Below are 16416 nucleotides of genomic sequence, written 5' to 3' on the forward strand. Positions count from 1 at the left end.
ATCAGGGTGCAAAGTCAAGTAGATTTGCTCATTTGCATAGGGCCACTTTCCCATGCAAATGAGGGAAGACCCACTGCTGCTACATGTGCCTCAGTTCTATTAGTATTAGAGAAGAGTACACACAAGTATCTGTGGCCCCTTCTGTAATACCATTGTGCTCTCGGTTGCATACGCCCTTTGCACCTCCAGGGCACAATCTATAATACGGCTCCTGGTATTCCTGTCAGAGGCACAAAACACCCCCAAGGCTATTGTCTCTGTTCTGGAAGCAGTTCTTACAGCTCATGAGGGCCATTAACAAGCTCACCAGCTGGGTCACATTTGGAAGCTGATGCAAAGTAACCTCCAGAAGCTTCAGGCAGGAAAAGGGTAACTTTCTAAAAGTCCCCTTTCCTTAGTATTTATTGAAAGTTTATTAAAATCTGACTACACCATTGAGCTCGGCTTTTTCTAAATATTAAAAAGAGTCAAGCCTACATTATTTCTGTAGCCTGAGATAGCAGAATTTATATTTCATTCTGCCTCCCAGTGTTTCTCTCTGGCCCAGTCTGCCTTCCTACAGGGAAAATAGCTTTTGAGGGTGTGTCACTGGAAACACAATTTAACTTTACATTTCAATATGTCCTGTTTTTAAATGCCATACACCCAGCCTTGTGTGCTCCATGGAGATGACTTATTATTATTTAAGAGTTTATTTTGATGGGCCCGGTTGCAGTTTTAAAACTGCAACAGTCCAGGTACAGTGCTGGCCTGGGCCTCGTTTGTTTTGTCACACTTTGTCCTAGTGCACAGAATTAAAAAAAAGCAGCATCAGTCCACAAAAAAATTGCAGTGACATTCTCACAGGTGTGAGCAAGGTACTGATCCAAAACCCACTTTATGTAATGTATTGGACATAGTGGGCACTGCCTACAGACAGACTGTAGCTGTGACCTAAAAAGTAATGCCACCAGTTTGGGCTGGACTGTTCCCATTGGGCAAAGGGCAAGACTGATTTGCATATGGCTGGGTCCAAATTGGAATGGCATGGTGAGCAAAAAAACGATGGATTTAGGCCCAGATCTCTGTACTGCATTCTGTCCATCAATTGTTCTTTTTGCATTTGTCACTCTGAGTGCGACGGGTATGCCCAGACGTAGGTCACGTGCTCTCCAAGCCACTGGGGTCAAGCTATCCTGGCTGATATGGGGTGAAACCTCGAAACCGGTCCTAGGATGCTTGTTTCCAGTCCAGAGAGGACCTGGCCTAGCCTGGCTGTTCAGGCTAGACTGTTCCCATTGGGCACAGGGTCAAGACTGATTTTCATATGGCTGGGTCCAAACTGGAATGCATGGTGAGCAAACAAACGATAGATTTAGGCCCAGATCTCTGTACTGGGGTGAATTTATGGCATTGCTCTGCATTCTGCCCATCAAATGTTCTTTTTGCACCAAATTAACCCCTGCATATACTAGTAACCTGTACCATTTTTGACATCCAAAAAGGCAATATTTTTATGGGAAAACTATTGAAAGGTATGGAGTGATACCCAAATTCAATGAGATGTTAAATTTTGCATATCTAGTCAAATACAGTCTCTCTACCTCACTTTCTTCCTCCCCTCTTTCTCAATAAAACATATAAATCAATATTTTTGTTAATATTATGCCTATAGCAGTTGCTAATGATATGAGTAAATACAAGACCACATACTTAATAGTCACTAATAATCTGATTATCAGAACTGCCAAGAAGGAACCTAATATTGTCTCCTGCTTATTTGTGTTGGCATTGCAAAAGGGGTGCATTGTGTAGCTTAACATGGATGTATTTAAAAAAAAAAAAGCTGAATTCGAGAATTAATCTGATCGTAAATAGGCTTTGAACTCAAGTATGGTTAACAAACACTAAAAGTAATGCCTTCATGATTTCAAGAAAACGTAGTAACATTTCATTTGAAACTGTCTTTGACTAAATAATCTGTTCTAGGAATATGTTTATTTACTAATATGAGGGCTCATTCAAAGTAATTCATTGTAGAAAATCATGTACATGCATATTTTATGTTCCAAATAAATACAATGCAAATCTATCTAAAACACAGTGTAAGAATAATGTATATGGGAATTACAGGCACAGGTATTGAAACCAGATGATCAGAAGGCACATGTCCTAGAAGGTCAGTATGTACGGTTCCTATTGGAAGAGGACCAAGGCTAATTTGCAACTTATTGGTCGTTTTTTAATGCCACAGACAAGCTAAAACAATGGTAGGGAACACAACCAGAGTAATTTCAGTGTTTCAGATTTATGCAAGCCTTTCCATTCATCACGCTTTTACTGTCAAAGTGAGTTGCTGTAAGAGGTGTGGGTGTGCCCGCATGTGGCTCCATCAATTGCTGTGACCTATGGACTCAAGCTGCAACTCGCTGATAATGCCCAGCAAGGTAGTGTAGCTATCAGATGTTTGCTGTCTTTCAGCACTTCATAAATCTCCATGAGATAAGCTGTGTGCACATTTACTACACAAATCTCCTTTGCACACCAACGAATTGGTGCATTCTTCGCCGTCAAGTGGGAAAAACTACATTATAGCTGTATTGTACTTGGAGCAGCTTCGTGAGCAGCTTCTTAAGTAGATTCAGTAGCTCAATAACCAAATGATATTTTTTGAAACTTATGAAAGTAAAAAATGGTGTAATTGTATGTTTTGCATCTTGCAAGCAAAGCTCTGAGACTTTGCATTAGAACACTCCGCACAATAACGTATTTAGAAGACAAACATAGAAGCAGTAGCAACAGACTACAATAAGGGTGTATATACATAGCATTATAAATGTGTCCATGCTGCAGAGCTAAGGCAGTGGGACCAGTAGCATAGAATGGATTTTACAAGGTAAGATTAAAAAAACACATATGACTGTAGGTGCGGTTGTGGAGATGAAGGTACATTCTTACATACCTTATGGGACTGTCCCACAATAAGGGCATACTGGGTACAAGTAATGAGAACCATATCTCAATCGGAGGGGGGTGTCGCTTGTGCCGGAACCAAAACCATGTCTACTAAATATATGGGAACCAAATGAAATGTCGCAATCAGGACAGAGGTGGGTAACACTAGGAATTATGGTCGCCAAAAGGAATATAGCTCAAAAGTGGGGTGGGGCAGTAGCCCCGTCATTAACAGCCTGATGTAGAGACATGGACGCTGCCATGGTTGCTGAGCGGGAGGTATTCAGTATTAGACATTGTCCCAAAAAATTTAGTAAAATTCGGGGGGCATGGAATAAATGTAGAGGGGATATTTGTGAACCTCCACCGGACAGGGAAGATAGTGATTCAGAATCAGATGACGAGGGTTGATGAGGGAGGGACTGGTGAGAACTGGGATTGAATAGCTGAACATAAGAGAATTGATGTCTTTCCATCTGTACTTGATAACGATGATGCTACTGTGATGTGCTATGCTGCTTTATTATTTAAATCTATGTTTTTGAATTGTGTCTCTATGAAAATTAATAAAAATCTTTTTTTAAAAACACATATGGAATGCGGGGCGGCCACTCCATTATATCGGAGAAGCGCCGCCCCCCTGCCACAAGTAGAAAATAAAAGAATAATAAAACGGGTTTTAAACCTGTTTTATTTTAATGCTCTGTACCCGCCCCAGGACTCTAAGGAGTCTTTGGGGCGGGTCCAGGGTATGACCCTGCTGGTGGGGGAGTGGTGGGCACTCCATTCACTGTGCATGAGGTGTTTGGCTGTCCGTCTCAGGCCTGCCGAACCCCTCATGCACAGTGAAGCTTTCTCCAGGCTCAGCTGTGTTGCTGGGGCTGTAGAGAGCAGGCATAGGCTCCTAGTCTGCCTGGGAGAGCAAGTTGCCAGCACTCCGACCAACCCTGAAGCTGGTCTCATGCGAGAGCAGCTTCAGGATTGGCCGCACAGCAGGCTGGGAGCCTGTGCACAGGATCAGAAGGACGAGGTGATGCGCCGGAGACTGCAGCGTCAGCAGCGTCAAGGTAAGTTTATTTTCTTTTTTTGCCCCCCAAACCTTCCCCACCTCCTTCCTCTGTCTCTGGACCCCCACCCACCCACTTTGGCAGTGGATGGGCAGCTACTGATGGAACTAATGGTGATGATGCCTAATTTTGAAAACCTTTTTTTGTTTGATAAAGTTTATTCTTTCTGTTCACACTTTAAATTTATTTTTATGTTGTTCTTGCAGTGCCGTCATATTTTTGTTTGTGAAAACTGATGTTACTCCACGGACAGTTTCATCAGAATCTACTCCTTTATTAAGAAATTCGGTATGTATTTCATGTGTATAAAATTCTAATTATTTCCAATAACAAAAACGTTCTTTTCAATGAGGCATAAAGTGGCCGAATACACTTGAATCATTAGGGAGCACAATGATGTATGGAATCTATTACTCATCTGAAAAAATACGGTACAAAGTTTGCGCATGCCTATGTGAAGGAAATGAATAACTGCCTAGATAATTGTTTTTTGATTGAATCTGAGTAGCAGACTGTATGAATTTTGAAGATGAACTGATTTGTTGCTGTCCTCTCTTTTCGTATTTCAGTCTGATTGCAGTGAATTCTATATGTGTTTTTATTTGCACATCATTTGGATTTCCTCTAAACACCTTTTGTAAAAGGATTTTCATCTTGAGTCAACTTCTGCATATCCTGCTGAAATACAGTCCACAATTTGTTCTATTCTCTCAGATGTATGTGTAGCCTCTCCTCTGTGATGACTCGTATCACTTGGATTTTTGGTGTGCCCAACCACTCCTGCATGTTGTTGCACTGGGGTCTGCCCCAGCAGTATGCCCAGAATATTAGCTTTTTCGATCACCTGTTTTTTAAACTTTTTGCTGTGGTTGAGCCTCACTACTGGTGTCTCACCCACGGTAATCACATGATAAACTGTGCATGTTTACCACCAGTATCCACCTTTTAAGATAAGGTGACGCAGCCAGGTTAAGGGACACTTGACTGGTTACACATGAACATGTGTGTGGGCTGCGCACGGGATATTAATGACGTCCTCAGCCTGGTAACAGCCTGGTGCAATGGTTATTCTGCAGGGTTAGGTATTCACCTGGGATAGGCCTCATGACGGTAGTGTACACTATTAGAGAAAGTGAGTGTGCTTTACGGTTTTAACTGTAGTGACACACCATTATACACATAGGGTGTGATCAGCCTTAGAATGTAGATTCATTTCCCCTTGGCCTACTAAGACTATTGATGTCTCGGATTAGAGTGTAACCTGTGGAAAACAAATTACTGTAACTTCCAAAATGATATCTTTATATCTTATGGGTCATCCAGAGTTTTCATATTTTCCTGGCTCGGCTCAGGATCAGAGCCCAGGCCTTTTGTCCCTCTGCTGTGTCGGTTAATTACATTTCTCTCCAGCAACAGGAACAAAGGTCACCCCACACAAAAGGAGAAATTAGCAGTACTTCTCCCAGCTGGAAAGGGGTAGGGCAGAATTACCTAATCAATCACTCTGCTGTTACACTGTACTAAAGTGGGCCTGCCCAAGCCCACTGAACAAAGGAGAGTGCCTGGACCCTGGAGGGGATGTGACCATTGACTCCTAGATGACACCCTCTTGGACTGTCCCAGCATGCTCTACAGGAGGGTTGGGACGGGGGTAGAGTGGTGATGTGGCGCCCTATGATTGTCCTGGGAGGCCTGTCTTCTGGAACCTTTCTCTCTCCTTTAAAAACTCTTCCACAAGGGAGAGACTTCTCTCTTGCCTGCGGATTTTCTAACTACTGTGCTGCTGGATCCTGGGACTGCCATGGAGAACTGTAAGGCGGAACTCCGTGAACCCCTCTCAGGACCCAGGACTCTGTCCAGATCTCAGGATCAGTGGGTCTCCCTTAGGGCCAGTGAGGCTGGCCCCCTTACTCCCCCCTGAGGACAATTTGCGGGAAGCCCTGGACTTTTCAGCACCCACCAACAATGCCACAAAGGAGAACTGGTGTAGGGAGCCATGAATACCAGATATTTGAGGACTGCACCACTTTGGAGGTAAGGAGGCTGTTGAATAGGGCTCACTACCTGGAGTAAAATGAGCCCAAGGTCATCCAAATCGGCTCAGCGGGGCCTGTGTTATGGCACTCTAAAGTTTGGCTACCTTTGGCCTAATTTACTTTCTCCGAGCCCGGCTGCTATTTATCAATTTCCCCCAGGGTAAACCAGGGCATGATGGACGGTGCAGGAAAGCTGTAACTTACTTTTGGAGAGAGGGCATGCGTGGGGGCCTCCTCCTAGTGTTCTCATCTCGCCCAGGGACCCCATTCCCTGGGCGGACTTATAAAAATGGTAGCCGGAAACCCATCCCCAGACCCCCAGCACTGCAAGGATGTGGGGAAGCACAGAAAACATATGGGGCACAGGACTCCTTCCCTGGGCCTCAGAATGGCAGCAGGAGGCTGCTCCAACAGTATACATTCAGGCAGACACAAAGAAAGGCTGCCGGCTCCTGCACTCTGTCGTGCTGCCGGAGCGAGAGGTCAGGGAGGGCAGCTGGGGGTGGGCTCCCTGTACTGCTCTCCAACACAGGCACCTCCCACGAAAAAGAGAAGCACGGCTCGAGGCCGCATTTAAAGGCAGCAACCAGGGAAATCTCAAGCAGCTCTCCCAGGCTCAGTGGTACTATGATATTTACCGCACTCTGGATTCTTACCCCATAATGCTTTGCGGGGCATTCCTTTTAAAACCCATTTTTGATCATAACTGAGCCTGTGATGGTCCTAGAGCGATGGGACCACCACCGAGAACGTTCAGCACGACATGCTCTTTCTCCTTGGATCATCATCTGGGTCCTCTCCATAAGTTAGATGGGGGGCAAAATCATCACCTTCCTTGCTTTTTTAAATTCAGTTTCAAGCTCTCCCATGACTGGGGCGCTTGTTCTTTAGCTGGAAATAGTTTGCATTCTAGGGACCTTGCGTTTGAGAACATTGTGAAAGGCCATCCAGGCATAGAAAGGCTTAATGCATTGATGATTGGTTATGCCCTTGTGTGGTTATATTGTAATGCTTTATTTCCTGTGGTCATGCCTCCTAGTGGCTAAATGTGTAGTTATCCTGCAATTTCTTTTCACCTTGCTGGATTACTGTGATGCCTTCTAACGGTTGTATCGATTGCTACGGTTTCATAACAAATATTTAAAAGAATGCTCAAACAGAAAGTTAATTTCTAATAAATGCTTATTGGGTTTTCAGGATGATTGCAAGTTTTATGTATGTGTTCTCTTTGCACTTCTTACAAAGATTCATGCCAGAGTAATAGAGTTGTTACACAATCACTGTTAAGCTCACTTGATATGTTTGGGTGACCCCTCTAAGGGGTCACCAGTGATTACCCAATGCCATCTATGATCTATTCCATCTGCCAATGTATATTTGTAAATTATTTTGTAGTATTTAGTAGTGTTTGCGTAATAAATGTACTTCTGCTTTTTTAAAGAAAAGCTACTGACTGGACAATCATTTATTGAGTGTTATTATTGCATGCCAGTAATTGGTGACTCTTAGACCACAGCACCTCCTTTGAGTTGGCCTTGAACTGCTCCACCTCGCAACCCTGTGAGAGTCAAGTGCTACAATGGGGTGTTTGGTTCCCACTGAGGATAACTGAGCAACTATTACTTGTTCTGGCCACACAACTAATAACCCAATTCCCAACACATAGCCATTCACCCCCTATCAAACCTAGGTCTCACAGTTTGTATCCAGTGCAGTTTCATATGTCTCTATGACTGGGGGCAGATTCAATACGAAAAACCTAATCTAAGCATTGCTTTTTCTGAGCTCAGGTTGTAGAACCAGTAAGCTGTGCAAAAGAGACTTAAGTATCCTGGTCCTCGACTGTCAACTACCTGTGTCCAGAAAGCAAACACCCCCCCACTGGATCAGACCATAATAAAAAAGTCAGTATTGTCAACACCAGACCTAGTGAGCATGTAGAGCGCATTGAAGATGGATTATTGCAGGGCAAGGCATTGCAGATGTAGAAATTTAAACTGAGTTCAGCAAAATCTAGCTCTACTGGCTGATGCCTTCATGTACATTATTTCCTTGGCCCAATCTACATCTGACATTTTCTTTCTAAAGTCTTTTTTTCCCTACTTCAGCCTAAACAGATATGATTTTGAATGGTACAAAGAGGACAGCGGAATGTCAAGCCTTTTTAAGTATGTGCAGTGCCTAAAATGTTGTATGACCATGAAACTCTTCCCATGCATCTCAAGATGCCTTAGTTAATTTCCCCACCCAAACATAAAACAGACCTGCCCTGTTCAAAGGTTAAAAAGGTTTGTTTCATGTATGTGGTGTTCATCAATAGACCCAGCCAGACATACCAGCCTCAATATATAGCTCCCGAAAGCTCTTTCTTCTCCAAATTGGCACCTCAGTTGTGAATGGCACTGATTTCTTGCCCACTTTCAGTTTGTGAACATCAGAGCAACCAGATGGAATACATCGGGTTGTAATTCCCATATGCTCAAAAACTGGCACTTTAGTGACTTGATACCAGGGCAACCCACCAGCAGGTCACTTTCTCAACCAAAAAGTAATTTGGGAGAGGTTGTAACTTGGAGGTCAAATAGTAACACAGTAAATCAGGAATGACTAGCACACCATACGTCCGTTTCCAATCCTTCAGCTTTAGCCTGGGTCTGGCATTTGTCCATATTAGTAAGGAGAGCATACTTTCAAATTTGCTAAATATCCACCTCTGTAGGAAAGAGAAACCAATCTGATGAACTGCTGCCCAAGGAGGACCATCATCTTGATTAAAGCAGCTGTGCCATTAATAAATAAAGAGGCCTTTTTCCAGAAAAGGCAGCTATTCAGGAATGCCAATGAGTACTTTGCACATTTACAAAACATCCTATTCTGTTCCATGTGCAACTCCAGTTCCCAGATTTCTTCAAATTCCTGGTCTGCACTCCAAGCTTAGGTGCAGACTAAAGTTTGCTTACATTATCATTTAGTCAAAGTCTTATCTTGCTTAATATTCTCAACCCTTAAGATTAACAGTTTTCTCAGACCTTTTGTAGCCGATGTCCTCCTTGTATGTTTGCTTGAGATGCTCTGTGATATCTAGATATCAATTAAATATTTTCAGGGTTAGAAGTCTGCCAGGGTAAATTGTCCTTTGAATCCCTCCTCCAAAAAAACCCCAAAATGGCCATATATCTTAAAAGTGTAATTTAGCTCCAGATAAAGAATGAGAGAACTTTTCCATGGCTTACAGCTTCCATAGTCTAAGGTACCAAAGGGAGACTGGGGTGGGGGTGTTCCCTCTTCTTCAAGAATGTATTCGTTGCAGCTCCTTAACAGTTCCATATCAATAGGTGATCAGCTTTGGTTTGATGTTGTAGAGTGGAATGGCACATCACCAATATACATGAACTGTGTCGCATGATATGGGATATTCCAGTATCTTCTGCATGCTGTCTAAAGCTTCTCCCCACAATGATTAGATAAGTGGAGATTCCCACCATATATGTTTGAAATTTCCCTCATACCAGACTCTCTCCAGCATATATGGTTTGAGTTTGGCACATGTCTTGTATTGTGCCTCCCGCCCCAGGATACTCTTAGATTTCCTTCTCTTATTGCTGCATAGGACATTGCTTCTCATTTATTTCAGTTTTCAACAAGTCATCCCAATATTTTTGGATTGGTGCAGTACTGGCTCTGCTATTTCCTGTAGGAGCCTATATAAGGTGGAGATGGGACCTATAGTTTCTTCCACAAGTCGCACCGGTTTCTCAAAGAAGGTCAAATGTCTGGTTGCTGCTTATTTAAATTCCGGATTCAGTACCCAGTTTTTGAGTTGAATGTATTGATACTTGTCTGTCCCGTCCAAATTAAACTTCTTACCAGGGGTACCAAGGTAAGTGTTTAAATACTCGTCTTTTGCAGTTTTCCAAACAAGGTCCCTTATGTTTCCCACTATTGCTGCATCCCCATGTACCCACAATTTGTCTATTTCTCACAGTGACTGATCCACAATGACTCTAAGTTGTGTTGCTCGATCATAGGTCAGAAATCTGGGAGGACCATGCCACCCGATTTCTTTGGGAAGCAGAGAATCTTGTATGCAAATCTGGCTCTTTTATTTTGCCAAACAAATTGTAGGGAAAGATGCTTGATCTGTGCAGATGTTGATGGTATTTTATTCGGCAAGGCTTGAAAGAGGTACCCTAAGAACACTTTGGGTGGGCTCTTAATCAGCAAGGCTGAGCCAAAATTATGAATCAACAAAAAACAAATGCCTATACTGATATTGTTTAACAAAGATTTTGCCACCAGAGCAAAGAATGTTTATCCAAGCTGGGGAGTGCTTATAAGTAGCCTTTTATACTTTGGTATGTTTGTTGAATTGTTTTTAAAGAATCTATTCACCCCCTTTTTTGTCCGTATTGTATTTAGTGTATGTAAAAGTGTTGCTTTTGTTCTCAGATGTATATGACTAATACAAATATACCCCTGTGTTTTTTGGATCAAGACAATTTAATAAAAGGCTACTTATAAGCACTCCCCAGCTTGGATAAACATTCTTTGCTCTGGTGGCAAAATCTTTGTTAAACAATATCAGTATAGGCATTTGTTTTTTGTTGATTGAAAGAGGTACAGCATTCGTGAAGGGACATTTATTGTAATCACATTTCTTCTCTCCAGCCACAATAAAATGAGACCACTGCCTAAACAACCCTCCCATAAAGTTGACAACAAGGTTCAAAAGTTGGCTGATTTCCACCCCAGTCCCCTGGGTATTTAATTAATTTTCAAAGTTTATGAACTAATTTTGTATCCCCACTAGTGATGTGTCTGGGAAGGAGAGAGTGAGCAGTATGGCATCAGCAAACAGCGATATTTTGTGATGATCTGAACCAAAGGGTAGTCCTTGTATTGAATTATCTTTCCAAATTTGTATAGCCAATTGTTCATTGCTTAGTGCAAACAGGAGAGGAGAAACTAGACAACCTTGTTGGGCCCCCAGCCAGAGCAGGAAGGCCCTAGAGAGCTGAACACTGCACTGGACTCTAGGTATCTTGTATCCGCAAATAGCCTATCTGTAAATTTGGGACCAAACCCAAAAACCTGGATCATCTTCGCTGGAAACACCAATCTACTCTGTCAAAGGACTTCACAGCATCAAGCAACACCAAACTAGCCTGTATCTATTTCTTTTTGATGTTTTCTGTTAATTGGACAATCTCAAGAATACTGTCCTGTCTTTGCTAATATTTTAGTGTGCAATTTAGCATTGACTCGAGCAAGGCTACCGGTCTATAAGAGAAACAACACCATGTTTCTTTACCCAGTTTTGGTGCAAGAGTAATGAATTTCTCCTCCATGAAGGGTTTCACCATTCCAACAGACACATTGATTAGGGTTTTAAGATGAGGGGCCATGATAGAGGCAAATGTCCTGCAGAATATTCTTGTGAACTCATCAGGTGCTAAAAATGTATGGGTTTTCGACTTCTATTTGATGCTTGAACCTCTTCTTTTTAGATGGGGGTTTCCAGCTCTTCCCTGAAGTTTAATTGGAGGTGAGGAATAGGTGAAAAGTCTAGAGATTCATCTTGATCGGTCTCCTTCAACCTTTTCTTCCCTCAAGGCACCTGATGTGTAAAGAGTGGTGAAAATCACTGAAGACCACCAGCCTTTCATCTCTGTTCTAACCAAGGGATTCAAAGAATATAATACATCTTCTATATGTATTCTGTAGTCTCTGACAAAGCTCTTTTGCTAAGTGGTACCCACCTGTTCAATGGCCCACTGCTGCAGACGAAGTAACGTGTGTTCCACTTTGTTAGTAGAGTTTGCTCCTTAATTGCTTGAACTGTCTCTGTCTTTTAAGGGCTATCATCACTCTTGTGCACTTGTCTCTGGCCATCGGTTTGAAATCATCCATAATAATCCTTTTAAAGTACTCCAGGATATGAGTTGTTAGCTCTTCCTTATAAACGGGTTTCTTAATAAGGGGTAGCTGAACAATCCGTCGTCCCTCTTGCAACTCCAACAGTGAATAACTCTGCAGAGTTTAACCCGTTCACTTTTGGCATAAATATGTTGATAACATTCATTTAGTCAAGCATGGAGTAGAATCGCTGTACATGTGAGACCAGTATAATCTATTTCGTCTGTGTTAAGTTGTCATTATGTATGTCTCAGGCCCAGAGATTTTAAAGGTTGTTTGAGAGTTTTAGAAAGCACCCCTGTGTTTGGATTATTTACTTCATATCTGTCATCCTGCACATTCCACACTGCTTTAAAGTCGCCTAGTAACATGATGTCCCCTATAGCATATAAGAACAAGACCAGAAGCTTGTCTTTGCCAACATTAGGGGCATACACTGTGATTAATTGTAGCTGCCTTTGTTGGAGGTGGTTTAAAACCATAAGAAATCTACTATCCCTATAATGTCTGTGGGTAGTAGGGCTAAAGCCCAAGGACTTGTGAAAAAAGTGATCAACCACTCTGTTTCGCATGTTTAGACAATTGAAACGCCAAGGGATACTCCCTACAGCTGTGTTTCTTTGAGTGCTATTCTATCAAAATGGCCTTCTCTATAGCTTGCAATAATTTAAGTATTTTGTTCTGAGAGTTAAGACTCTGGTTTTTAGTGAATTGAGCTTAAGCATATTTTGTGATCTTTGTGTCTGGTGTGTATCGCCGCTACTTTCGACTTTCTTCCTCTGTGGAAGTCTCTGACTTTGAGACTCAATGAAATACCACAGTAGGACTCTGTGTTGTTTCCCAAGGTAGAGGCCAGATGGTTCCCCATTCAATCTCCTCCCTAACAACTAACAAAGATAACTATAAATGGATGTAGAGTTATACAAAATGGGTGTTATGGATTATGTAGTGCGAAAATAGCCTCTCATCTGAGAGTGGCCCACCAGGTACCAAATGCAGTTGGGTCATGTTGTCACACTGTGGATGAGATTGTTTCCTATCCTTCTATTGAGCCAGTACTGCATACTGTAATTTTGAGAGAACAAGAAATCTTGATAGATCTTCAAGCTGTGGTAGATCAGATGTTGCACCTACTTCAATAGCAACTTCAGATTTGTTCATACAGTAATGTTTATTAATCAAGTCCAGTTTCTCAGCAGAGTCCTTTAATCATTACTGCAGAGGTGTAGCCGTTTATTTGTCTCGGTAAAGCCTGGTTTGCCTTTTTATTTTCCCTTTGTCTTTGTGTTTTTGGTTTTGACCAGACCAGAAAGAGATGCCTTGCTCCCTCTACTCCACTGGAATCATCATTAGTGGTTGCATCTTTTCTCGAGACCTCTAGAGAAATTTTCCGTGAATGAGCTGCCGCCTCCAGAGTTGTGAAATGCTGAGTGACTTTTTTTTATAATCCAATACAAAGCTACAATGGTTTGTCAAACGGTATCTTAACTCTTCCCACAGTAGCTTCTCTGTAATAGACAGGATGTTTGTCTTTGCTTCCAGGTCACTGGTGCGATGTCCTGGTGAAGAGAAAACAGGTAGCCTAATACAAGATGCTACCCATCCTTCTCGCTGCTGCTTAGATTCTTTCTTTGGTCCTGTAGCTGCTTAGTTTAACCAAAACGTCTCTTGGCCTGCTCATGTCTCTTGTTCTCCTGAGACCTACCCTGTGTATTCTCTCAATGTGAGGCTTCTACCATCTCTGAGGAGAAAATCCCTTGAACCAACAGTTCCAAGTCATCATCTGCTCCTTTGACTAGATTTGTATATGCAACATCCTATTGTCTAGTTCTTAACATTTAAGTATGGCAGGCCTAACCTCTGTACTCAAAGTCGTGATCTCTATTTGTAATGTGTCTTCAGTCGTCTCTGTGTTTCAGAGGCGATTTTCTGCTTCGAGGACTATGTCCAACTGTATTTATATGCATACATAGCTCCACAATCTTTAGGCAGCTGACTGATTTAATCTCAGATAGACGAAATTAAATCAAACATGCAGAAAGGGCTGTCTGCTCAGCTGTAAGCAATTGCTGACTGTTAAGCAGGATTTTCCTTCTTAAGGTCCATATTATCTGCCTGGTGGTCCTCTTGACCCAATTCACTATTTGCTGTGTGTAGAAATTGCCCGATTCCACTGTGACACTGTAAAATCTTGTAACCTTTTTTCTGCCTGTTTTATGGGAGGCATAAAAATAAAGTTAGTTCCAGGTAATCTAGGGGGGTTGGGGGAGGGGGGGGGGTTCTGTTTCATACATTAGGCCCTTCTTTGCAGGATTTATCAATCCTGTTACTCCTTCCATTGCCTACAGGATGCCTCAGTGGAATGACATTCCCCACGAGCAAGCTGGTGACACTGAGGCCGCAAAAGCCCCTCTGCCTTCCAATATTGAGATGAGAACATTGACCCTTTCTAATCACTGGCATTCGAGACTGGGGATTCTTGTAATTGGTGTTAGTGTCCTTGTCCTTGCATCATCATTTTTTTTTATGTAGGCCATGTCTCTTTCTCGGAGTTTGGGCCTATTTTGCTTACAAGGTCCTCCTCCCGCTTTCTTTCTGTCAGAATGGTGCGTTTTCTATTCTCTTACAGCCCACCTAAGCATCTGCTGTCTCCAGGCTCTCGCCCAGCACCCCTCTGCCAGCGCACAGCACCCTGCGTCTTGCTCTCTCCTACCTGGGCTTCATGTGCTGTCTGGGTGATTTTTTGTCATGGGTATTGCCTCATCAGCATCTTCTCCAAGGCAGCAAGATAAGCGCAGTAAGGAACAGGTCTTCTCTCCGGGGCCGCCTACATATGCACCTTAGGTGTCCTCACCTCGCCTCCACCGCCCAACGAGTAGAAGGGGGCATGACTTCCCTCCCCGAGCCAGAAGGGGCCCTTAGCATCCCATCCCTCAGGGTTTTTTACAGTGGGGTGTACATCCCTCCCTCCCTGAACCAATACTGGCTCCCTGGTGTCAAAACATATCTTTCAAAGGGAGGGGGCATGCAGCCCACCTCTCATGGCCACAATGGGCCCCGGAACCCATACTAGGTACTGCGCAAGCCGGCATTGCTCCTGCTTGGTGGGAGCAACTGTTTTTTTTGCTCCTGACAGAGAAGAGCATTGTGTTTTTCCCTGCCCGCAAGAGTGTGGGCAGGGAAACTAAAGTGTGCTTCTAACCGACGGGAGCATTTTAAAACCTCCTGCTAGGAGAAGCAGGCATACCTTCCTGCCCATGTTTCTGCTAACAGGAAAAATATGTCATCAGCCACTTGGGGGGAGATGTTGCGGGTAGGGAAACTACTGCGCTGATCTCTCAGCATACAGTAATTGAGCCAGCCCCAAGGGATGGCGTCCTTTCCGTGCTCCCCTCCACTTCAATTTTAGGTTGAACCTGGGCAATGGGGTCGCCTTGCTCATGAAGGAGATTCGCCTTGCGCACAACACTTGTGTGCAAGGCGAATCGCGCTTAAATGTGTTCACTAGTATCTTATCTGTACTTCTGCACATTGCACAATAAAGGAATTACAGCTGTATGTGGAGTGCAGTGCTCTTTCTTGGGGCCCAGTTTTTTCTATCCATTTTGTATTTGTTTTTTTCTCTCTCTTTTCCTTTCTGTTTCTCTATCTTTCTCACTGTCAATAACACTAAGGGGACTTTTTCTACTTCATGTAATTCTATTGTGTCAATTTTCATAGATAAACAGTGACTTGCAGCAAAGTCCTCCTGCTGATGCATCGTGGGTAGACAGGCTTTCTCCTTTGCAGAAACGAATAATGTAAGTGGAAATGCTTCATTATCTAAATTGCAGTTTTATGAGCTAATTTTTTATTTTAAAAATCTTTGGTTCTGCGTTTGCTGTTGGAAAAAAGGGTTACAATACTTATTTTGCCAGAAAGAAATTTGAACTTACTGTCTTACCCCTTCAATCGCAAACGTCTACATTAAAAAAAATAAGTTATTAAAATGAATGCCTTGTGGAGACAGTCCACAATGGATGGCCTTTTGGTCATGCACTGGTCTTTGATAATGTGGTTTTGTTAGTTCAGTGCTTCACATTAAACGAGGCATCTGTTTAACCACTAAAATGACAAAACACTGTAGCCATAATGCACGTGGTAGAAAGCCATTTGTCTGTATCTACAATCGGGGATGCCGTAAGGCAATTTCTTATATCTTTGCCTGCAATCTCTGTTGCTTTGTACTGTCTTCTATGACATTATTTGCAAACGTTTGTTAAGCGTGACTGTGGTTCTCATTTCAAACTGGATGTTCTGAGCATGTTAATGTGTCATTAGTGATCTAGTTTTAAATATGAGTTGTTTGTCCATTAATGATGTAGCTACCATTGTGCTGGTGGTCACCTTGTTCTACCATATTCGCCTAAAGATTTTGTGCAAAAGTGCTTTCTTGCTTCGTTTGTCTTTTTGGTGTCTGTTCA

At 42.7% G+C, this 16416-nt stretch overlaps 1 protein-coding gene across 3 annotated transcripts in view; it reads left to right on the forward strand.

Annotated features, from left to right (window-relative positions):
* Positions 1-16416, forward strand: part of TMEM144 (transmembrane protein 144) — a 162288-nt gene that overhangs the window by 76137 nt on the left and 69735 nt on the right. For all 3 annotated transcript variants that reach the window (XM_078676992.1, XM_078676991.1, XM_078676993.1), the window contains exons 6-7: positions 4208-4289; positions 15674-15753. In XM_078676992.1, the coding sequence (XP_078533118.1) occupies positions 4208-4289; positions 15674-15753 (162 nt within the window). The remainder of the gene's footprint in view (positions 1-4207; positions 4290-15673; positions 15754-16416) is intronic.

Source organism: Lissotriton helveticus, chromosome 2_1 (assembly GCF_964261635.1).
Source record: "Lissotriton helveticus chromosome 2_1, aLisHel1.1, whole genome shotgun sequence".
NCBI classification, from domain to species: domain Eukaryota; kingdom Metazoa; phylum Chordata; class Amphibia; order Caudata; family Salamandridae; genus Lissotriton; species Lissotriton helveticus.